Source organism: Oryctolagus cuniculus, chromosome 4 (assembly GCF_964237555.1).
Source record: "Oryctolagus cuniculus chromosome 4, mOryCun1.1, whole genome shotgun sequence".
NCBI lineage: Eukaryota > Metazoa > Chordata > Mammalia > Lagomorpha > Leporidae > Oryctolagus > Oryctolagus cuniculus.
The window spans coordinates 54,589,137-54,613,040 of record NC_091435.1 but is presented as its reverse complement, the minus strand read 5'-3'; the positions used below and the strand labels follow the sequence as shown (position 1 = coordinate 54,613,040).

The 23,904-nt window shown below is 39.6% G+C and overlaps 2 protein-coding genes across 20 annotated transcripts in view; one reads left to right on the top strand and one right to left on the bottom strand.

Annotated features, from left to right (window-relative positions):
- Window positions 1-23,904, bottom strand: part of CMSS1 (cms1 ribosomal small subunit homolog) — a 407,069-nt gene that overhangs the window by 86,008 nt on the left and 297,157 nt on the right. For 3 of the 13 annotated variants that reach the window (XM_008267054.4, XM_070071984.1, XM_008267056.4), the window contains exon 1: window positions 18,927-19,294. The exons of 7 other annotated variants lie outside the window; for them this stretch is intronic. In XM_008267054.4, coding sequence (XP_008265276.2) covers window positions 18,927-18,984 — 58 coding nt within the window. In that variant the 5' untranslated portion in view covers window positions 18,985-19,294. Of the gene's footprint in view, window positions 1-8,238; window positions 8,394-18,926; window positions 21,383-23,904 lie in introns of those variants that run through there. 3 more of the 13 variants (XM_070071978.1, XM_051859381.2, XM_070071981.1) reach the window with 2 other exon arrangements.
- The window catches only part of FILIP1L (filamin A interacting protein 1 like), a 299,778-nt gene continuing 284,047 nt past the window's right edge, over window positions 8,174-23,904 (top strand). For 2 of the 7 annotated variants that reach the window (XM_070071972.1, XM_051859372.2), the window contains exon 1: window positions 8,174-8,642. The gene's annotated coding sequence lies outside the window, so the exon portion shown is untranslated. The remainder of the gene's footprint in view (window positions 8,643-23,904) is intronic. The other 5 variants (XM_070071973.1, XM_070071976.1, XM_070071975.1 and 2 more) reach the window with 4 other exon arrangements.

The window sequence follows — 23,904 nt, the reverse complement described above, 5'->3', positions numbered from 1 at the left end:
GCTCCAGGCTCTTCCCTTGGTTTCCTCAATGCATTTAATTCTCTGTTAGGACTACAGCGCTGCTCAGCACCTAGTCTCTTTGAATAGAGTTCTGCTTCTTTGCAGAGTTCTTGTCTTTTCAGTTTTCTCTTCCCCCATTTCCTGGCTCCTGCTTGGAATTAGGCCCCCGTCCGGGCAGCTCACTTGGAATTGTGCTACAGCCACCTCCCCAGCTTCTCTCTGTGGTGCTGAAGTGCCCTACTTGTGACATTTGCTACCAGTCCTCTTCCTGGGGACTTATTCTTCATGTCCTCCCTGCTGTTGGGTACTGAGGTCTCAGCATCTTCCATCAGTAAAAGTCACAGAGCTGACACCAGGAGCCCCCTTAGAACATACGGATAGTTGTGCTTGAATCCAGAGATCACTTTGGGGAAGCTGTGACATAAGTGGATGCTCTAAGGTTTTATGTCACTGGGCACCTTGTGCTATTAAAGCTAAATCTGGGCAACACAATTTTCATGGCTAAAACAGGAAGTTAGAATTAGATGAATTCTGAGTTCCTTTCCAGGAAAGGGCATTCTGGTTCCAAATCTTGTGGTTCCCACTATACCTCTTTGCCTATAAATCCCTGCAAAATGCCTCTGGTGACTCTCCACTGTCTACAGAGCACAGTTAAAATAGTTCTAGCATCTAAGCATTCAAGGCCCTTCAAAATCTGGGCCCAAGCAAAGATTCCACTTTACCCAGTACACACAGCATGACACCGTGGCTCTGTCGTTGAGGCACAGGAGCAGCTCACCACGCTGATGCCATCAGGACTTTCCTGCCAGAGTGCCCGGGCTCACCCTGCGTCCTCTGCCTAGAATGCCCTCCTTCTTACTCTTGCCCTGGCAGGAATCTATTACTCCTCCCCCAAGGTGTCCAGTTCAAATATTCACACCCCCTACCCCAGACATGTCCCTGACCTCTAACTCAGGAAGACTAAAACAGTGTTACATTCAGCCCTGTGTTAGAATGCTTGTTAAAATGAACATTGTCACATCTGCCTCTCCTTCTAAACTGTGAGTTCCTGAGGAAGAGTGACAGGACATTTTATTTTGTCTTCATAGCACCGAGGCCTAACATAGTGTATGGCATACTGTGGACATTCAGTAAATACCTGTTGAAATGAACTGAAATTTATGCTTATGGATGTGCACACTTGTCCTTTAGGCCCTCAGAGACAACAGTTACTAAAGCAAGATTTGATTTGACAATGTAAATAAATTCTCAGCTGATCAACACCTTTTTAAAAGATGTGCCATTAGTAAGGAAAACAAGACAACAGTAAAACAATACTTTAAAAACGATGGGCTGAGAGAGAAAACATATTTCTAACCCAAGTATTTTGCTATTAACAAAACTTCCTAATGAAGGAGAAAATGCTGGTTCAATTTGAGATGCTGCTGCAATTATTTCTTCTCCCCTTTTATTCCCTCTAGTTTACAGAGAACCAGTGTTTATTTGGGAAAGTAATACAGATGCAAAAGTGAGGTTAGCTATGCAGTGATATATATCAATAGGGCTATTGGGCGATGATGGCTATGCCAGGAGAACAGCATTACATAATAATATCAAAATAGGACACTGGAGAAATGTCTTAGAGCTAAATAGCTGTCACCTGGTATTTTGGCATTCTTGAAGTACATGAAGAAATAGCCCCTGGAAACTGGAGAGTACAGATTATTTGCAACAATTTTCACAGGTCAAGAACATGTTTCTTTAATCTTTAAAAAGTTACCCTGTTAGTACCATTTTCACTTTAGAAAAAATGTGACTCTGTAAACTCTGCATAGCAGTTTACAAATTTCACTAACCACAGGTGAGTTCTACAGGAAGCAAGAGGCTCCCCTCAGTACGTCAGTTCTTCAACAGACTTGTTTACTTGGAGATATTTTTAAGCCTAGTAGTTACACCATTAGGGAATGTTTAGGAGGAAATAATATGTAAAATTTAAATCTGTCAATTTTTCTTTTGGTAAAATGTCTGTTAGGACAAAGGTTTAAAACCCTGGAATTCAAGAATGATTTATGAGTTTAACATGTGTAATTTTCTTATTCTTTGCCATCCAACTCACTGGGATGCAGCTCTCAGCTTGCTTTATTCTGGGGTTGCTACTCTCATCCTTTGTTCACTTGATCAGAGAGCTCTGTGCTGCTCATCTGTGCACTCTGTATGTGTTGTGCTCTGACTGTGCTACAATTGGGAAGGTGCCCCTCCACCCAGGAGCTCCTCATCTAGTGGGGAGAAACAAGTGTGCTGGCAACTATAATATCGTGGGATTGAGGGTGAAGAGTGGTTAAGCTCTGGGTGCCTTATGAGCTCCAAGGAGGACACGTAATTCACCTGGAGTGGTGAGGGCACAGTGGGAAAGATGGGATTTGGAATCTTAGTCAAGAAAGTAGGCCTGCCTGGGGACACTCACTCGGATGTTCTGTGACCCAGCTCTGCTCCTAAGAGCTCACTTTTCTATTTATAATTCATAGAAACAAACAAAAAACCCTCAAATTAGTTTAAACTTCACCATATTTTTAAGAACTAGTACTATATATCCCTCTTAACACCCTGCAGACATCTGCATTTGTAACTTTGTAAGAGTTTGGCAAAAAGTGCAGGGTTAGGCTTTCTTGGATCATTTTTAAGTCATCAATTCATAGACTCACAGAATGCGGAACTAAGATGTATTTTTTAGTACAAAACCTTTTACAGGAGGAAACTGAAGGTCAGAAAGACAATGACAAAAAATGACCACTAAAAATTAGTAATACTTTCTATTGCTGTTTCCCTTCTTCACCTGGTTGCTTGGTTACACATGAGTAGGTGAGATTAGGCCAACTGCTCATGCACACAGCTATCCATAGAAAGACCTTTGAGTCAACCACTGCATCACCCCATTTCGCCACCCTGCAAATCCCATTTTCAGTAGATATTCTGATAGGAAGAAGAAAAAATGAAACAAAGGATCTGTCTTTGGGGCTCAATTTTAAAGTTTATTATCAATTCTAAGAGCCAAGGAAAGTTAAACTGAGAAGATGAAATTTTATGATAATTATATTTTAGGATATACACAAGCAGACACAATTATGTTAATCCCTGAACAGAGATCCAATGGATATTATGCAAATAGAAAATGATAAACTGCTAGAATAATATATGGCTGTTGCTTCATACAGTTACATATCAGAAGTCTATGTCACCAATATAATATTAAATGAAAAGTAGTCCTTTCTTAATTTTTTCAAAGCTGACCACTCATCAGAATCTCTTAAATATGCCACATGAAAAGGGAAGAGGAGTTTGATGTATAACTTATTTTTCTGTATTAATAACACTATAGCTATGCTAATAGATAACATACAAGCCATGTATGTTATTAATTTTTAAAATTTTTAAAGACTTATTTTTATTTATTTGAAAGGAAGAGCTAGAGAGAGAGAGGGAGACACAGAAAGAGAGAGAATCTTATATCTGCTGGATCATCCCCAAATGTCCACAAAGGCTAAGGCTGGGTCAAAGTCAGGAGCCAGGAGTTTCTTCCAGGTCTCCCAAGTGGGTACAGGAGCCCAAGCACTTGTGCCATCTTCTGCTGCTCTCCTAGATGCATTAACAGGGAGCTGGATTGGAAGTAGAGCAGCCAGGACTTGAACTGGTGCCCATATGGGATATACCAGCATTGCAGGTGGTAGCTTCACCTGCTACGCCACGATGCAAGCCCCTGTATGCCATGCTAAATTTTCTATCTCATTTCCATCACCCCAAAAGGAAACTTTGAACCCTTTAAACAGTAACCCCCATTTTCTCCTCTGCCCCACCTTTAATAATCCTATTGTGATAATTCTAGGGACCTCATGTAAATGGGATCATAATGGTATTTGTCCTTTGTTGCTTAGCTTATTTCACTTAGAATGTCTCTATGGTTTACTCATGTTACAGCTCATATCACAATTTCAAACCTTTTCCTGAGTAATAGTCCATCATATGCATATACTACATTTTGCTAATCTATGCATCAATGATATTATCATAAAGATACAGATACCACCTGCTATAGAAAGAATATGGGACTCTTGTCCTCATCCTTTCCCTTCCTTCCATTTCATTTAGAACATACTGATGACTTCTTTCTCTTTCTCTGAGCGGTCACTGCCATTGACTGTTAGAGTTGAGGAAGTAGCCAGCAGGGTCAGAATACTGGCTAAACACAAGGACAATGAGTACAAAAGTAAAGAGTCTGAGGATAACAGAAACTAGGTTATCATCACTGTTGAGGAAGGGAGTTACAAATATGCAAAGGATAAAAAAAATGCCCTTATGTGCAGTGGGGTAAGCTGCCTCCTGCAGCACCAGCATCCCATATGGGTGCCAGTTTGAGCCCCATCTGCTCTACTTTCGATCCAGCTCCCTGTTAAGGCACCTGGGGAAACAGAGGAAGATGGCCCAAGTAGTTGGGCCCCTGAATCCATGTGCAGGAGGAGGAAGCTCTGGATTTCTGGCTTCAGCCTGGTCTAGCATTAGCCATTGTGGCCATATAGGGAGTGAACCAGCAAATGGAAGATCTCTCACTTTTTTTTTTTTTGGTTTATTTATTTATATGAAAGTCAGAGTTACACACAGAGAGAAGGAGAGGCAGAGAGAGAGAGAGAGAGAGAGAGAGAGAGAGAGAGAGAATCTTCCATCCGATGGTTCACTCTACAATTGGCCGCGATGGCCAGAGCTGTGCCTATCCAAAACCAGGAGCCAGGAGCGTCCTCCGGGTCTTCCACATGGGTGCAGGGGCCCAAGGACTTGGGCCATCTTCTACTGCTTTCCCAGGCCATAGAAGAGAACTGGATCGGAAGCTGGGCAGCTAGGACTCAAACTGGCACCCACATGGGATGCTGGCATTGCAGATGGCGGCCTCACCCGCTATACCACAGCACCGGTCCCATCTCTTCCTCTGCCTCTTCCTCTCAGTCTGCAACTCTTTCAAATAAATAAATAAATAAAATTTTTAAAGATAGAATGCCGTTATGGTGTTAGACTAGAACTGGAGCTGTCAATATGATCTCATGCTATTTAATACAGATAGAACCAATATATATAGCTCTGTATGTGTGTGTGGTTATGTGTGTTATGTGTACTTCCTAGCTTGCTGGCTCAGGGGGCCTAGAAGCAACATCTGGGATAGCAGTGGAAGATGATTCAAGTCTTTGGGCCCCTGCACCCATCTGGGAGACCCGGAAGAGACTCCTGGCTCCTGACTCCTGGCTTCAGATCAGCACAACTCCGGCCGTTGCCGCCATCTGGGGAGTGAACCATCGGATGGAAGACCTCTCTCTGTCTCTACCTCTCTCTGTAACTCTGTCTTTCAAATAAATAAAATAAATCTTTAAAAAAAAAAAAAAAAGAAGCAGCAATGAGCATACCCAGTGCCTAGCTGTTGGTCTCTAAATGCCATTTTCCATAATGGATCCATAACCTCCTTTTTTTCCTTAAGATTTATTTTATTCATTTGAAAGACAGAGTTAGAGAGAGAGGTAGAGACAGAGAGAGAGGTCTTCCATCTGCTGGTATACTCCTCAGATGGTGGCAATGGCCAGAGCTGCGCTGATGCAAAGCCAGGAGCCAGGAGCTTCTTCCGGGTCTCCCACATGGGTGCAGGGGCCCAAGGACTTGGGCCATCTTCTACTGCTTTCCCAGGCCATAGGAGAGAGCTGGATCGGAAGTGGAGCAGCCAAGACTCTAACTGGCACCCATATGGGATGCCGGCATTGCAGGCAGCAGCTTTACCCACTATGCCACAGAGCCGGACTCTGCATATTTTCTTGAAAATGCAGCTAATTCCAGAGATGAGAACAGCCAGCGATGTTCACAGGACATTTATGTGTGTGTGCACCAGAAGGTAAGAAAGTACTCAGAAAACAATGAGAACTTGTGAAAAGCAAGAGCCAGTTTGAAGAGTCTTCCACTGCCCAATTCTGAGATGATTTGAGCATTAAAGAAATTATATTAGTGGGCTATAACTTAAAAGCTATAGCTACTGGATTATACGTTTTTGAATAAAATATGAATTTTTGAGTTCATGTTGTTATAGATAAATGCAAAAATAATGGGGTGAGGTGTGGAGGATTAGCTCTCCCTCATAGTTGAAAGTTTATATGCAGTATTTTGCATAGTCTCAAAGTACCTCCCCACAAAACAGTTATAAATTGTACAGGGAAAACTAACTTTTCATAGAGAAATCTGGCAGATATCACCAACTGGGGTTCAACTCCATTTATGGGTCTCCTGACATGATTAACTAATAATACTGACTCATGGGTGTGGTACTTTTGCAAAAAATACAAGAACTTGGGGCCTGCATTGTGGTACAGCAGGTTAAGATGCTATCTGCAATGCTGGCATATCATGAGTGTCAGTTTGAGGCCTGGCTGTTCCACTTCCAATACAACTCCCTAATTCACCTGGGTAGGCAACAGAAGATGGCCCAAGTGCTTGGGCCCCTGTCACTCACGGGGGAGACTTGAATGGAGTTCCAGACTCCTGGCTTTGACTTGACCTAGCCCTGGTAGCTGTTGCCATTTGCAGAGTGAACCAGTGGATGGAAGTCCTCTTCTCTCTGTCTCTCCCTCTCTCTCTGTCACTCTGCCTTTCAAATAAATAAATAAATCTTTAAGAAAAATTTAAAAGTAAACAAATAAATAAAACTTTTAGTGAGGAAACATCACAAAAACCTAAATGGAGGAGTACAAAATGTACTCTTCAAAACTGTCAAGGTCACAAGACAAGGAAAGACTGAAGAACTACTCAAGACTGAAGGAGACAAGAGGCATGACTATTAAATACAGCACATAATCGTGGACCGAAATAAAAACAATGCTTTTTTCCCCTGTAAAGTGTATTTTTGAGACATTTGGTAAAAAGTTGAATAGGATCTATGGATTAGAAAATAATTAATATTAGTTTACTAAATTTGGCTGTTATACTTTGGCTTTCTATTTCATTAATTTAGGTTTGTATATTTTAAAGTGTATTTGTCTTTCAGTTAATCACATTAAAGTATAAAAATTTATTCAGAATATATACATACATACAAATAAATACATGGGGTGAGAATGGGTTAGGGAAGGAAAGGGAAGGGGAGAGAATACATATGTGATAAAGTGTTAAAAATTGGAGAACATGAATAGGGAATTCTTTATCATTCTTATATTTACTGCAAGTTTAAATTATTTCAATGTTAAGAACTAAAAATAGAGAGTATGGACTTTGAAATAACTTAGATCCAATTCTGAATCTCATATCTGCTATGTATCACCCATGGGAAGTTACTTAATGATTTTGATCTTTGGTTTTCTCTTTAGATCACCAGGAATAAAACTAAATTAAAGGGACATTGTGAGGACTAAATAAGATAATGAGTAAATTTGGTTCCTGGCAGGTGGTAGGCATGTCTTACAGAGGACTGGAGACCTAATACATATAGTGGCATATATATATATATATATATGTCTTGAATAAATGAACAAGCTCCTTCCTCTTGCCTAGCTCCTATATCCAAACAACTAAACAAGTGATACCGCTATGAGAAAATTCGATTCTTCAAATCTTAGCAATATAAAGTATGATGCTTCTCTTACCACCTGAATAATGCAAAACAAAGCCTTGAAAAGTGATAATAAAATTAAAAATAGTAAGTACCACACCATACATTTGGATGTTGCTCTAGAGTTTCCTTAGTACTCTACCCTCATATTTCCTGTGACACTAAATGGAATGGGCAGGCATTCAAATTAAAGTTCAACACAGCGTTAGTAACAGTGAATGTCTGCAGTGCCTTGGGTTATGGCTGTCAAAGAAGGGGCCTTGCCCTTGTTACTTAAATCTCAAACAAGGCTTGCATCAGTTCATGGCTGCAGGGGACAAAATGAAGTGCAATTTAATGTCTCTCTGGGCATCTGTTTCTAAGATGCTGGCGCTGCTGTTTGTGGTTCACAGTGTATTTGGGGTAGCAATGCAGCAGAGAAAGAGACCCAAGTTGTGCCTGGGAGGTTTCTACTCTCAGCCAAGATGTGCACATGAACTTGAAATAACCTAAGAGGGTGTTTCAAAGTTGCCTGCCAAAGAGTGGTATCTTCTAATCTGGAGAGCAGCTGCTGGGCACAAGCATGCAAACACACAGACACACAGATACACACACACACAAACACACACACACAGACATGCTCCCAGAGCCTATACCTGCCTCTACTTGTCTGCTCAGGGCAGATGGCTCCTGGCTCTTGGGTCGCCACATCCTGCAGCCCAGTTCAGTTAGACCCTTTCTTCGGTGGAGACTGGCAAGCGGTGGGGTGAGGATTTCGGCAAGGTCGCCTGTCTTCAGAGTATGAAGGACACTGCCCCGCAAGGGAAAAGGGTTATATTTAGTGTTTGGGCCCAATCAGTGTTGGGCTCCCCACTGTCTCTCCTTTGCCGAACTGCCACTGGCCCCTGGTTGCAAACTCTCTGTGGCTTTGAAGTCCACAGAACAAAAACTGAGAGAGTGTCCAAAAAGAGAAGAAGAAAGAAAACTTGTTGGTTCTTGGATTTTGGCAGGGATGAGATGAGAGAACTTCCAAGCGTGATTCTTTAAAGGTATCTGCAAGGTAAGCTAAGCATTCCTGTCCTCATTGACAAGAGCCTTTGGGGTGTTTCTGTGTTACCAACAGCTGGGAATTGCCAACACTGTTCTCAGAAGTAGGATCATCTGGATATTATACAAGGAGATGCAGTAAATCTTGGGAATGATTAAGAGCTTATGACATGTAGTGATTTTTAGGCTAAAATGTGTAAGAGCTGTTTACAAAATAGAAGAACTATCATGACAGTAGGTAAGTTTTGCTAAACTGGCACTCATGAAAAAAATAATAAAAATGAAATTTTAAATCATTCTCTTATGAGTAAAACAAAAATAAAAACAAGTGGGCTTGAGCAAATGACATTCCTTGTTAATTGCTTGGTTTTGCAAGATGTGAATGATCAATACTGTAGATAACTTCAAAATCATCACAAGTTGTTGAAAATGGAATACACTGGATAGGCTATGTTGGAGAGGAGAAATTCTCTGCTCATGGGAAGGTTGGCAGAAAAAACTTGCCTCTTAAAATGGAAACTACATTATATTATTTTTTTCTTTGTTCACATTTCTTTGATGTTCAGATTTAACAAATGAGGGCTAGAACAAAAGCAAGTTTTAGAGACAAGGATTTGGAAGGTCTTGGGCAATACCTATCAAGAACCTGTTCTATAACTCACCCCAAAGAACATACCAGACATCCACAACCACATCACATCTCAATGTAACAGGAAATGATGAGAGACTGCTACCAAATGACACCAGAAAAAGCTCTGTTCACAGTACTTGCTCAACAGGAATATTATTCAAGGTTGAGAATGGCTGCATAGTTTTTGTATGCAGGAGACCCATGCAACAGAACGTGTCCAGTTAAAATGCCTGTGACACATTCGATCACTCTTTTTTCTCTATATAATAACGAGTGATGGTCACGTGTCTTTTTTTTCAATATCTGTGCAAACCTCAGGAAGGACTTGAAGAGATATATTATACACAACACTAACTACATTCACCATTGCCTATGTATGTATTATACTTGTGTAAAGGAGGACAAGATGTTGTGAACTACCAGAGAGAACTCATTCAAATTATAGCAATGTCTCACTAGCTACAGGTAAAAATTATTTTCTTATGATGACCCTTTCTAATTTCTTAATCTGCTGTCCCTCAAAAACAAATAGACCAAGAAAAATTTTCTACAGTTATCAGTTGACCTATTACAAAACTCCCATTATGTTTGACTAAAAATCAGCATAAACTCTGTGTAAAAGTTGTTGCTAAATATTCCTCAAGCCAGCAATAGTTTTCATGGGCTATTTTCACTTCCTTAAGGCAAATACATACAGTAATCAAAACAGGAGTACTCTGGTAAGAATTTTCCCAGTAATTTCCCAAATCAGTGTGGAGACTGGGTTCTTACAACAGCCAATTCAAAAACACTCTGTAAAAACTCAACAGCAAAGAAAAGTAGTGAGTATTAAGAAAGGGGGTGCACATTTATTTTTAGAGTTCAGCTTCTATTAAAATTTGTGTTAATTGTGTTTTTTTTTCTTTTTCCTTTTTTAATTTTTTGCTTAAACTTTACTGAAGTAAAGATTTTTAGTCCACATTTGGTCTTCAGTAGTGGCAGTCACTGGATATGGGTATATTTTATCATGGCTTCCAATGATGGTACATTCCTATATGACATTGACATTACAACTTGTCAAGAATTAGGCAGGTCCAGGGATGGAGAAAACCAAAGGAATGAACTCTGTATTCTTTTATTCAGAACACAGCCCACATTATTCTTTGTTTTAACTTAAAGCAAAATTTTTGTTACCAAGGACATGTCACTTCTCTAATATGTTGCATTAGAAACATTAAAAAAAACCTTAGCTTTGTTTATTATTCTTAGGCTAGAACTAGTGCATATCAGTACTTAATACACATTCATGGTGAGCATGGATAGAATAATTTTTTGTTTCATTATAATCAAGGGGAAATTTTTGCAGTAAAGAACTTAATTTGTTTGCTCATTTGTTCACTCCCTACTTTACAGTGCCTACTCTGTGTGAAGCTCTGGGAAGGTTACTGGGGATATAACAGTAAAGAAGGCACCACAGTCTCCATATGCTCAAATGCAGGAATCTGCACAGACAGGCCACTTACAGAGATCTGAACATACATGCTATGCATATTGTTTACCATGGTAAATATTTTCCCCCTCTTTCCTGATTCAGAGAAAAGGATCATGCATTTTTTACCTTACTTTACAAAGAGTTATTTTTTTTTTTACATTTGAAATTTTAAGGTCAGTTTATTAAGTTCAATGATGAAAGCTATCAGAAGAATATTCTCCTGAAAATTATTTTTTCTTAGAAAAAAAGAAAGGAAAATCAAAACCCTCTCAGCTAAGCCACAGATGCTGTGGCAGTCAAGCCTCTCTGCAGTAGGGGATAGTCCATTAATCGGTTGAGTCACTTCCTGGGTCAGCAGGATTGTAGTCTGGATCATCATCATCATCTACAAAGAGTTATTTAGTGTCTGTAAGCCATAGACACAATTCCACAGATCAATTTAGCGCTAAATAATTGGGTTGGAATATACATTTTAGAGGACATACTTGAACTTTCTCTGAGCGATGTTGACACTTTGGCTCAAGTTTAGATGTTAGAGAAAAGACTCATGTATTGATACTGTCTGCTTCTTCAGCTTGGGTCAGGCAGGAAGGCACGAACTAAGACATTATAAAAGGTTCATATAGCAATAGCTTTTTAGAAGTCTGGGTTTCAAGTCTGATAGAAGTTCAAGATGTTACTGTCTAATCTCATATGGTTGATCTTTAGGGTTGGAGCGGGGCCCACATTGAAAGAGCAGTGCTTCTTATCCTGGCAGGACTTTTTATAATCACATTCAATATAACAATACCATTTTACATCAATGATGTGCTTTATATTGTTCATAGAACTTCAGTGTCACTCATTTGATCATCTGTGAAAGGAAAGGCAAGTATTGCCATTTCCAGTTCAGCAAAGGAACAAACTAGATTTTTCATGTTTAAAGGATTAGTTAATTTTTACTCTAATGCACAGTCTCAAAGAGTAATTTAATTTTTAAAATGAAGGATGAGAAAAGTTCTGAGTTTGCAATACCTGTATACTCAAAGCTCCAATCTACTGTCTGAAGGTGGTATTGCCAAACTAGAGGCTGTGCTAAGAAGGGAAAGTTTTAAGTCTTCCCCATCATCTTCTTCCTTTCATTTCCCTTCTAGATCATCACGGCAAAATTCTTCCCTCTGGCCCTTGAAAAAATCAGTTTTGCTGTTAAAATAGATATAAGCAACTGTCATTTTCTTCTTGTTTGGGGGTAATATGATGAATAGAATGTATGGAACTGGGCTGGTTAACTCTGAACTTATTCCTAATACCACTATAATGAAACAAGAATTGTTCTGGGTTCTAAGAATGAAAAAACATCATCGTTTCCCTCATAATTTATACTACTTTGGTGACTATTTAGGCTCAAAATAGTACAGTGTACCAGTATATCCACCTACATGTGAATGCATATAGAATTTTAACATATTGGTTAGCACCACAGCCTAGCAATATAAAATATTAATGAGATCGGTCTCACTGCTTCTGATGTAAGCCCTTGTGGAGAAGCAGTTTATCACAGGTAAGGGGGAGACCACCACAGGAAAAAAATTCCCTTCATGGAAAAATGGTAAGCATGACAACTGAGAGTGATATGGAGTTGGGAAGAACAGTCTTGAATGACAAAGAACGTCTATCTGATGGATTTTGGGAGAAAACTGATCTGCTGGTAACTAAGATAGCGAGGGCAACAGTATGTAGGGCACCACCCAAAGCTAGTACTCATTATTAGCAGTGATCAAGCAAATACACAAGATTTTTTTTCTTTTTTACATTCTTCCTGGAAATTTTCATATACCTGTTTAAAGTCTGTAGGAATTATTTGGAAGCTTTTAGCTACTTTTCTCTCCTGTTGCAGCTTGGATGGATGTCAGAGAGCTTCAGCATGGGTTTAGGGACCACTCTGTGGGCAGAAAATGAGAATTCAGGGCAGTATAGCCAACTGGGTAAATCAAAAGCTGCTTCTGTACTTCTCAGAGAGACTGCTTCTAACTCTGAAACAGAAAGAGATGGGAGCAGTTGCCTCTGAGCCACGGTATTACACTGCTAGGTTGAGACTGGGGATACCAGCTTTGTGTTTCAGCTGCTCCTGACATCTCCACACCATGCTATTTTAAGAACTTTTGCATTTGACCAGGGAGCATGTGGGGTTAAGCCTTATGTTTTCCACTTCAGTTTTAGATCTTCAGCAGGTGCAATTAGTAGTTCAAATTTTTAAAACTTATTATGGCATTTCCTTCCAACCAATTCAAAAGTAACTTTTATATTAGAGGAGAAAAGCACATGACAAAGATGGAGACTTGTTACTTAAACACAATTTAAAGTATTTAAGACTTGAATTAAAAAAAAATCATTGGAATTTCAACCATAAATCTTGTTAAGTAAAATTTTGGCTAAGATACCAAAGAGTAAGTGAAATCATTTGGCCAATTAGGAAAATATGTAAGTATGTGTGCTGATGCGCATTAGTCTATACCCAGGTGTTTTTCACTTTGGTTGGGGTGTGGCTACTAAGGACAATACTGTATATTAAGGACATTTGGAATTGTCTGCCAATAAACTGTGATTTATTATTTTAACTTTGATAATTCGAGAAAGGTATCCTCTAAGACTCACCCCACTCCCTAGAGGCATTTAGAGTTGAAACAAAAGTTAAAGAAAAAAAGTACAAAACAAAACAAAAATACTTTTTTTTAGAAACTATTTGAGGCCACACATCTGCCAATTCTTCAAATATATAAATCTTCTCAGATATGTTGAAACTCTTTGTCTCTAATGGCCTGCCACATACTCATGCATCTGATTCAGAGTTATCCATTCTTTGGGTTTAAAATAAACATGGGTGGCAGCATGGATTGGTCTAGCTTCCCACTGAAAACAAAGACAGGATTCCAAGATTATAAAGGTATTCTATTATTATATCTTTTGCTTAAAATTTTAATAAGGGCAAGGTGTGTGTTTCAACCAATTAAAGGAAAAACAGTGCAGTAAAACATATGAATCTGCTGAGTCCTTGCTTCTCCAAGTATGGCTGGTGTGTCAGGAGCATTGGCATCACTTGAGAATGAGTAAGAAATGCAGAATCTCAGGCTCCATCCTGAAATCAGAATCTATGTTCTGAGATGACATCCTATGTAAAGTAAGAGCTTGGGGGGCCGGCACTGTGGCATAGCAGTTAAAGCCACTGCCTGCAGTGCCAACATCACGCACAGGTACCACTTCAAGTCCCAGCTGCTCCACTTCTGATCCAGTTACCTGCTGATGGCCTGGGAAAGCAGTAGTAGATGGCACATGTCCTTGGGCCTCTGTGCCCACGCGGGAAACCTGGAAGAAGCTCCTGGCTCCTGACTTCAGATCAGCCCAGCTCTGGCTGTTGTCACCACCTGGAGAATGAACTAGCAGAAGGAAGATTTCTCTCTCTCTGCCTCTGTCTCTCTGTAATTCTGCCTTTCAAATAAACAAATATTTTTAAAAAACATATTAGAGTCCGCCAGACAATTAATATTAAAAAAAAGAAAAGTTTGGGAAGCAGCACATTATGGCTGAGCTTTCTAACTACCTGTGGCATAGGACAAAATTCTGTTATGGTTAATTCACTGATGACTGCAATAAAAATGGATCACTAGGATAATGTTTATGTGCAGGAACACTGTAGCAATGTAGAACTGCTATGAAAGTTCCTAAATGCTTACTTCAATTTCCAAGTTTTCTTGTAGCAGAGGAATAACAGTTTACAGACCAGCCAAGATCTTCAGACCACACTCTGAGTAGCATTAAGTAATATTGGCAGCCCAAGTGATACTAATGGCACTAAGTCACATTAGCAGCCTAAGTGATATTAATTGCACTAAGTGATATTAGCAACCTTACACCCGCTGGGAAATACCTAAAGAGATCAATGAACAATCTGGATACATCTATCTTTTCAAGATGATCTGTGTATACAATGGAGCCAGCCCCTGTAAAAATGGGTCACACTTCAGTGTGCAGCCCAAAGAAAAACCATGCTTTATAGAAAGTCCTTCCTCATAATAGGATTTTTTCAGCAGGCAAAATACCACTAACAATTGATCAAAGGCACTGATCCTGGTGAGCAGTAGGGTCAAAAGATGGTGTCTGAATAGTCAGAGTGAGGAAGGACACACTCTTGGTATAAATTACATGCAAGATTTGTCTGTTTTATATTTTTGCTAGAACAGGACAAAGATGGGAATATGGAGAATGAGAGGTTTTTAGTGTCAGTCTGTTAGTTCTCAAAGCTTCTAAGGATCTGTTTATGACCTGACTTATCTTAGGGCTGACCCCACTTCAGATGACATCTCCTAAGTTTTTCTTCTCCAAATAAGAGCAAAAATGGCTACCAACACTTTGATGGGTGGGTGTGGGTAGAGAATTTACTAAGGACTCTATCTAGGATGTGGAGGTCTGCAAACGAAACACGTTTCTGGATGCAGATTGCAGTGCTTATCTTTTTCCTCAATGATTCTTAAATGTGATACTTTCACTCTTTTTTTTTTTAATTTATTTATTTTTTGTTTTTAACTTTTATTTAACGAATATAAATTTCCAAAGTACAGCTTATGGATTACAATGGCTTCCCCCCCATAACGTCCCTCCCACCTGGAACCCTCCCCTTTCCCACTCCCTCTCCCCTTCCATTCACATCAAGATTCATTTTCGATTCTCTTTATATACAGAAGATCAGTTTAGCATACATTAAGTAAACATTTCAACAGTTTGCTCCCACACAGAAACATAAAGTGAAAAATACTGTTTCAGTACTAGTTATAGCATTAAATCTCAATGTACAGCACACTAAGGACAGAGATCCTACATGAGGAGTAAGTGCACAGTGACTCCTGTTGTTGACTTAACAAATTGACACTCTTGTTTATGGCATCAGTAATCACCCTAGGCTCTTGTCATGAGCTGCCAAGGCTATGGAAGCCCCCTGAGTTCACTGACTCTGATCATATTTAGACAAGGCCATGGTCAAAGTGGAAGTTCTCTCTTCCCTTCAGAGAAAGGTACCTCCTTCTTTGATGACCCATTCTTTCCAGTGGGATCTCACTCGTGGAGATCTTTCATTTAGGTTTTTTTTTTTTTTTCCCAGAGTGTCTTGGCTTTCCATGCCTGAAATACTCTCATGGGCATTTCAGCTGGATCCGCATGCCTTAAGGGCTAATTATGAGGCCAGAGTGCTGTTAGGACATTTGCCATTCTATGGGTCTGCTGTGTATCTCACTTCCCATGTTGGATCATTCTCTCCCTTTTTGATTCTATCAGCTAGTATTTGCAGACACTATTCTTGTTTATGTGATCCCTTTGGTTCTTAGTCCTATCATTACGATCAATTGGCTTTCACTCTTTTTTAAAGATTTATTTTTTAATTTATTTGAAAGAGTTACAGAAAGTGGGGGGAGAGAGATCTATCTATCTATCTATCTATCTTTCTATCTATCTTCCTTCCTTCCTTCCTTCCACTGGTTCACTCCCTAAATGGCCATAATGGCAGGAGCTGTGTGATGCCGTTGTATGAGGTTGCAATGGTTGGGGCTATGTGAGGCCAGGAGCCCAGAGCTTCTTCCAGTCTTCCATGTGGGTGAAGGGGCTCAAGCACGTGGGTCATTTTCTGCTGTTTTGGCATTGGCAGGGAGCTGGGCTGGAAGTGGTTTCGCTGGGTCTCGAACTGGTGCCTGGGATATCAGTATTGCAGGTGGTGGCTATACTTGCTATGCCACAATACTGGCCTTTGAATGCAATACTTTCTTATCTAACAACTACATGACATATCACTAACTTTAAAATGTTAACTGTCAATATTTATAGAAGCTTTGTTCATAATTGCCAACAACTTGAAATACCCAATGTCTTTCAACTGGTGAATGGATAATCAAATTGTACTGCATTCACATAGTGAATCACTTGGCACTACTAATAGTCACAAGACACTATGGATGAACCTCAGTTATGTTATGGTAAGTGAAAGAATCTAAGCTCAAAAAGCTACATCCTCAATGACTCCATTTATATGACAGTATGGAAAATGAAAAGCTATAGGGATAGAAATAGATCAGTGGTTGCAAGCAGTTGGGGGCTGAAAAAAAGGGATTGACCACAAAGAGGCAACAGGGATTGTTTTAGGTTAATAGAACTGCTCTGTGTCCTGACTGTGGTAGTTATGTGAATGAGTTTAACAAAATTTGCAGAAGTGTGCATTACATAAAGGGTAACTTTTTTCTTGTATGTAAAGCATACCTTACACATCTGTATGGCTCCATATGGAGAGCCTCCCACCTCAAGCTTCAACAAGTATATTCTGCTCTAGTGCTGATATACTAGAGATGTGTAAATTTTTATTGAAAAAACTATTTTTAGGATATTAAAACAACACAGGAAAAAAGAACCTTTGAAAAATCACAGATACAGTTTTTACACCTTGGTTTACAGATGAAGAATTGAGGCCTGGGGAAGTCAGTGGCAGAGAAATATATCTGTTATTTTACAGATAGTTAAAAATGGTCAACTTTCAGGACCCCAGGACCCCAGGAATTTCAGCTCTATAACTATTCTTAGGCAACACTGGCTGTCAAAATTGTGTAATCCAATGAGAAAGCCATGGAGCAAAAAAACTATGCAAAAACTCCAAGTAGCTGCCTTCAAAAGGTCATGCTGAGAAATTGGCTGAAGGCTGCTGGCTTCTGACAAATATACAGTTACAAGGGAATATGATCTGATTTTAGAAGTCAGGTGGACATTACTGCATACCCACTGTCTGTCAAAAACAACACCCATCACTGTTGCTGCCACTACCCCTGCCCCCACCACACACGGTGTGCTCAGGGGGTATTACAAATGAAGAAGGCCCAGGGGGCCATATTTAGAAGGGCAAATATGTGTTCCTTTATTTACTTATTTACATAATAAACAAATGACATGTCAGGCACTATCCTGAAATCTACAACCCAATGTCAATCTTGGAATTACAACACAAATCTATAAATTACAATTCATATATAGCAGCATTTAGATGTGGAGCAATGCCCAATTAGTAGAACGGAAAGAAGGCTCCTTGAACTGAATACATAAATATCAAACAAAATCAAAGTCAGAAGTAAATGACAAATGGATGTATTCATCACTGAAAGCATTGTGCCTAAGAGCATGGATCTTCCTGGATGGCATTATTATCATCAGCTTCTAATTCCACTGTGTATGACCTTCAACAAGTTACTTAACTTCTCAGAGTCTTATGTTTCTTCAAATATAAAATATAATAATTGTATCAGCCTTGGTTGGGAGAGATAAGTGAGAACTATAAAGCATTGAAGACAGTGGCACATAAATGCTCAATTATCAGAAACCATTATTATAATTGTTATTAATACAGGAAACTCCCACAATGATGCTATAGATTAGGTCTTAACAATTCAGTCTTGAAAATATGGTATACCAGGCTCTTCTGAGACCTAGAATAAATACAAACACAAAACTTTGGATCCCCTGGATCAAATAAAGAAGTCCTGATCTAGAAATATCATGTAGAAATCAAGGGAACTGGCATTTAAGTGATATGTTTTCGTTGGGACCCTAAGAAGAGTGCTGTACACACACACCCTCCCTCCCAAGCCTACTGAGTTTAAAATGCCATATTTCATGAATTAAACACAAAGAAAAACCAAAAAAATTGATTATTGAAAGTCAAACAGAAATTTCCTTGAGCAATGTTAGAAAGGTAGAAAATCTTTTCTCTCCCCCGAAATTTTCTGGTTCTAAGCAAGCAACTATTTTTACAATTCTCTGGCTTTCTTCTACCATAAATTTTTAAAAAATCACTTAATGAAACATATATTAAAAAAAACTGATAATTTATGGCCCCACAGTCCAGAGGATTCTGAGGAGACAATGAAATTCCTAAACATGTTCAGATTATTCTAGAATGGAAAATGACATTTCCTGCTAGCAGTGATTATTTATGTAACACTACCTTGGGAGAGTGTTAATGGTAGAGCTTCAAATTACTCCTTTTAAAACAAGGCACTTCCACAGAGTTTTATTTGTTCCTTCCTGGTTTGGAAAGACAGCATTTATACTTACACGATAGCATGTTTTACTATTCTATCATTCAGTGGTTAAAATAGCCCATTTCAGAAAGACCGTACTGATGTATTAAATACCTGTCAAATGTGTGGAAGGAAAGCTCCAGTCCAAATCCTGACACAGCTGTGGATCCATCACTCTCAAAGTAAGCAAAGTGACCAGGAAATTTCACTACCAACAAAGTGTCAGATGAGGCCATAATGCTACTGAAGGGAGAAAAAACTCCAGGTTCCTTCAAATCCACAAGCACTTAGTCATTTTCCCAGATGGTATCATAAAACTGCAATCATGACCCAAATAATCTAGTTATTTCAGCACATAATTCTATTATTATATCCCATCTACATCTGGATAATTCATTTGTAGAAGTAGTTTCAGTTGAAAGGAAACTTGAAAAGTCCAGATCTAGTGGAACTAATCTGTATATAAAACAAGATTAAAAAAAAAAAAACAGTATGGAAGAATACAAAAGTTTTCACTTGTACTTGCAGTACTAAAGTGGTTCAATTTGAACTAGTAGCTACAAATTTATATTTCTTGGCTGTATCATAAGACCTGCAAGGATTTAACACTTTCATGGTTAAATAAGATATATTTTAATGGAAAAGTGCCAGTTACCATTTTAATGAGGCATTTGCATTTCTACCCTTCACCAGAATGACCAGAAAACATTTTTCTCAGAATTTCCTTTGGCACATTACCTCTATTTTATTAATTTTCACGCTTTTTGTTAAGTAGTACAGTAACCTCTGGTGTCTTAAATTTCCCAAATATACAAAAATATACACAGGGAAAAGAAATTAACAACCAGTTAGATACCACCTGAGTCAGTGAGATGGGGTTTTTCTCATCCAAAGGATTCAAAAGGGGGCTCACACTCATAGCAGGAGAGCAACATTCTGCAGCCCACCCCTTACCAGAGACACACAGTTACAGAAGATGAAGTCCATGCATGCAGGCAATTTTTTTCTAACCATGAGTTTGTTCTCCAGCTTGCAGCTGTTCTTTGGGGAAAGAGCCAAAGTCGGGTTCCTCGGTGTGCTCATCCAAAAGGTGGATCTTCCTCTGCCACCACTCTCCCTCTCACTTGCCACCACTAACCTCCACTGGAGCCCTTCTTGCCCCAGAGGGTATGTTATATTCTGTGTAATCATGAGATGAATAAATCTGGCAAGAGAGGCGGGTCCATGAAACAGATTCAGATTAGCCTACCTGAAGAACTGGTCAAGTCTAGGATGGCCTGGAAGAATACTGAACTTCTACAGTATCTGGCATTTTATCACACACAAGTGTATATCCCTAGAGAGTATTCTGCAACGTAGATGCTTGCTTCTGCTTAAAATGCTACCCTGATTGTACTGACTTGTCTCTCTATTCTTTTGATGAGTCAGTTTTTTCTGATTTATTGTTGTGGTATCTGTAATTGTTCCAATATTCCCAGCCTACCATTGAGAGTAATTTCGTGTTATTATCTATGTACAGAACATTTGAGCATTTTATCAAATCCAAACCCCTAGGCAGTATATTCTGACTTCTTTGGCTTCTAGACTCCAAAGCACAATTCTCTGTCCATGCCATCCAATGGCGAGATGAAATAAATGACTTCTAAGATGATGAGATTTCTAGGTGAGAAATGGAAGCTCATTAATGAAAGGGTTTTGTTTGATGAAAAGGGAGATTATAAGCTACTTTTAAAAAACTAATGGTATCCCAGGAGGCTGACGAGCTGAGTCTGAGGCCTGTCAAGTAGAGAAAGGAGAGTGAGCACAGTAGTTAAATATGGGCTTCTGAAAAGGAAACTAATCTTCTGAGACATCTCCTGGGACCATATGGCCTTGACCTGGCAGTTGTTTTTCATTTTTGCTTTCCAAACTACCTTTGTGAAAGGATTAATGATCTTCCCTCAGCCCATTAACTCAGACTGTCATTAATCTCCAGGAAATGCCTGGTCAGTACTGCTTAGAAGGTACATGAGAAATGCTGTGTTTTAGTTTAAACATGGTTAATCTTACAGCCCTTTAACTATACTGTTCAATGATTATCCAGCCTTTCTGAGAGTCCCTTTTGCCCCAGAATTAGTTAACATTTTAATCATAGCCTATGAGGCTATGTAAATTATGAGGTTGCTGGAGATGAATTATAATCAATCCAAAAGAAATGTCTATTAGATAAACTGACTTTTCAAAAACATGTCAGAAATGATAACACTAGTCTAGATTCCTATAAAAATCTGTGTACTTGGGAACTTTTGGCATCCCATAATCAACAACATTGAATGGCTTCAACTATAGGCTACCTCAGTTTTCATCTGTGGTAGTACAATACCTTATCTACTGATCAGCCTTGTAAATGGATTTTAAAAATTGATATAGACATAAATATTTTTATGTTGTTAGGGGAATGTTTGTGAGACAAACAATAATTGTGAACAGTCTTCCAAGACAACACTAGGAGACTACTAGCTACAGCTAACTATAGTAAAAGAAATCACTCGTAAGGGAAGAATACTGTAAACACAAGACATGATCATGAGGAGAAAGTTAAATAAAGGCAGATTAACAGAAAGATTAGAATGAGGGCACAGGTGACTTTTTGGTTGCTACAGAGAGAAGAAAGAGATACAGAAGTACAGAAGTGAAGAAACAGGATGGCAGTGGCTGGACAGTGAGCAAGCTAACCTGTAAATGGTAGTTCTCAGCCAGTCTCTGGGCTCAGAGAAAATAACAGAGGTGACTATTTTATCCTCACTCTTCCCAAGTTTCTTTTCTACCTGATGAGAGCTAATAAGCCAAGAGTATAAGTGCAAATCACTAAAGCCCAAATTCACTGACACTCCTGCAAAATGGGAAGAGGCCCTCAACCCTAACTTGATTTCTGGCCAGGCAAAGCAAGCATTGGCCAGCAGGCTCTGCCCTGGTCACTGTCCTTTGGGTCTTCAGAACATAGGCCTGTGCTCCAAGCCATTGTTCTTTAAACAAAGTTGTGAACTGCTAACAGTTTCCTTTAAAAGTTTATAAAATGGTAACCACATTGCTACGTCTCTCTGGAGTATCTCAAACAAAATGTGGTTCAAATTTCTTGTTTAAAAAAGAGAAGCTCAGCGTTCTTGAATACACAAATAAAGACAACTGATGCAGTTAATGGGCTTCATGTGACCACAGCCATGTCATCTTGGTCTTGCTTCTTGCTTCGGGCAGAGGTGAAGGTGGGCCAGCCAGTGAAGGCGCCTGGAGCTTGTCCAGATGCCTTGATGAACAACTTCTTCACAACCCCCATCCTGCAACTGGGCATGACTGGTGGTGGGCGAGGGCCACTCTCATTACAGACTGCTCTCTCCAGCCAAAACACACAGACAGCTGATGTGTCCTTTGGGCCTACAAATTAATGGGTGTATGTAGATGCTTTTCCAAGTGAAAACCACTGTATTAATATAGCTGGTTAAACAAACTGTAGGGAAGCTATGCAGAACCATGTTCCTGGTTCTTATTATTAAGAACTTATCTTCACCTAAAGATCAGCTGCTCATTGGTAATGCTGTCAATACACAGGGTACAGACCCTTCTTCAGGAACAGCACAGACAGGTCCATATTATTGCAACAATTTGTTATTTGAGCAAGCATGTTTACTGCAAGGCCAGTTAGGCCAAAGCCAAATGTTTTCCTGTTGAATTTCCCAGGGAGGCAATTTATAACTGGCACTGGAAGTGACTATTCTGTGGTTTCTGATACAGCCCATGCTGGAAACCATCCTAACTTTGGTCATTTATTTCCCATCATTCTTTTTTGCTCAAAACTAGGGACTAGTGCTCTTACCTGCTTGCTCAGTGCTTCTAATTTCCCTAGACAAGATCTTCAGGATTTGGAGAATAACCCCCTGAAAACTCTACAGTCCCACATATAGCTTCACACTTAGAATAGATTTTGCAAAAATGAAAATAGTTATCTTGTCACTGGCTTGCTTCCCCTGAGGTAGTGCCCAAGGGAGCAACAAGAAAATGCAGAGTGGAGCGGCTTGGTCCAGCCTTCTGCTCTGCTCTGGACTCAGGGTTCCACGTGTGTTTCTGGCTGACTCTTTGAGCTACTGCTTTCTCCATGGTCTGAGTGGTCTCCTCTTAAAGGGCCACTTATTCTGCTTCTGTGGTTAGACTTCAAATCACCAGTTTCCTTTTAAAGACTCCTGGCCTAGGATCACAGAGGGCACAGGAATATATGTCAGGGAAGGTATTTTACAAACTCTACATCTGTACAGCCACAATCAGTTGCTCTGCTTCATTTTTACAGCACTTAGCACCACAAACCCCAACCACACACAATTTTCCTCCTCCACTGGCACCTGCAGGGCCATGAGTAGCCTTATATTGCTCTTTCCTTCTGACTGTTCTTGCCAATCTGCTCCACCCTGGCAGAGCTTGGCAGTAGATGGAAAGACTATTTTTGATGAGAGGGCATAGCAACATTCCCTAAACAGAAAATCTCTCATTTACACACTTAAAACATTACAGAGCATTTTTAAGTGGGCTCCTGATCCCAGAGAAAGGAGAAGGCTGGCTTTGTAAATGGTTGTCTTTAGCAGCCAAGTAAAAAGCTAACAAACGCAGATGAATCACAGTGTCCTTGAGTTCATATACTCGGTCAGTCATGGAGTAGTTACTGAATACAAAGTGTTGTGGAGGACACAGAATGGAACTGACCACTCTCCTTGCCTTCAAAGAATTATCAGTTTAGTAGAGGAAGTGAGAAAGACACAAAGACTATAAAACAAAATGGGATACAGGTAAGTGTCACAGGAGAGGTACACATAAAGTACTGGCATAGCTCAAAGGGAAAAGAGATCTCACATCTGTGGAGAAGCAGACATCACATTTATGGCAAGGATCCGATTTCTTCTGCAAACTATGCAAGCGAAAGCTTTTCAGGCTACTTTCACTTCTTTCTCCTCTCTGTGGACACTTATTTGCCCTCTCACCACCTAGCCCCTCATTGGAGGGACTGGACTGGATAGCATGTGTGTTAACTTTGAAGGACGTATTGATTTCTACCACAATCAAGAGTTCT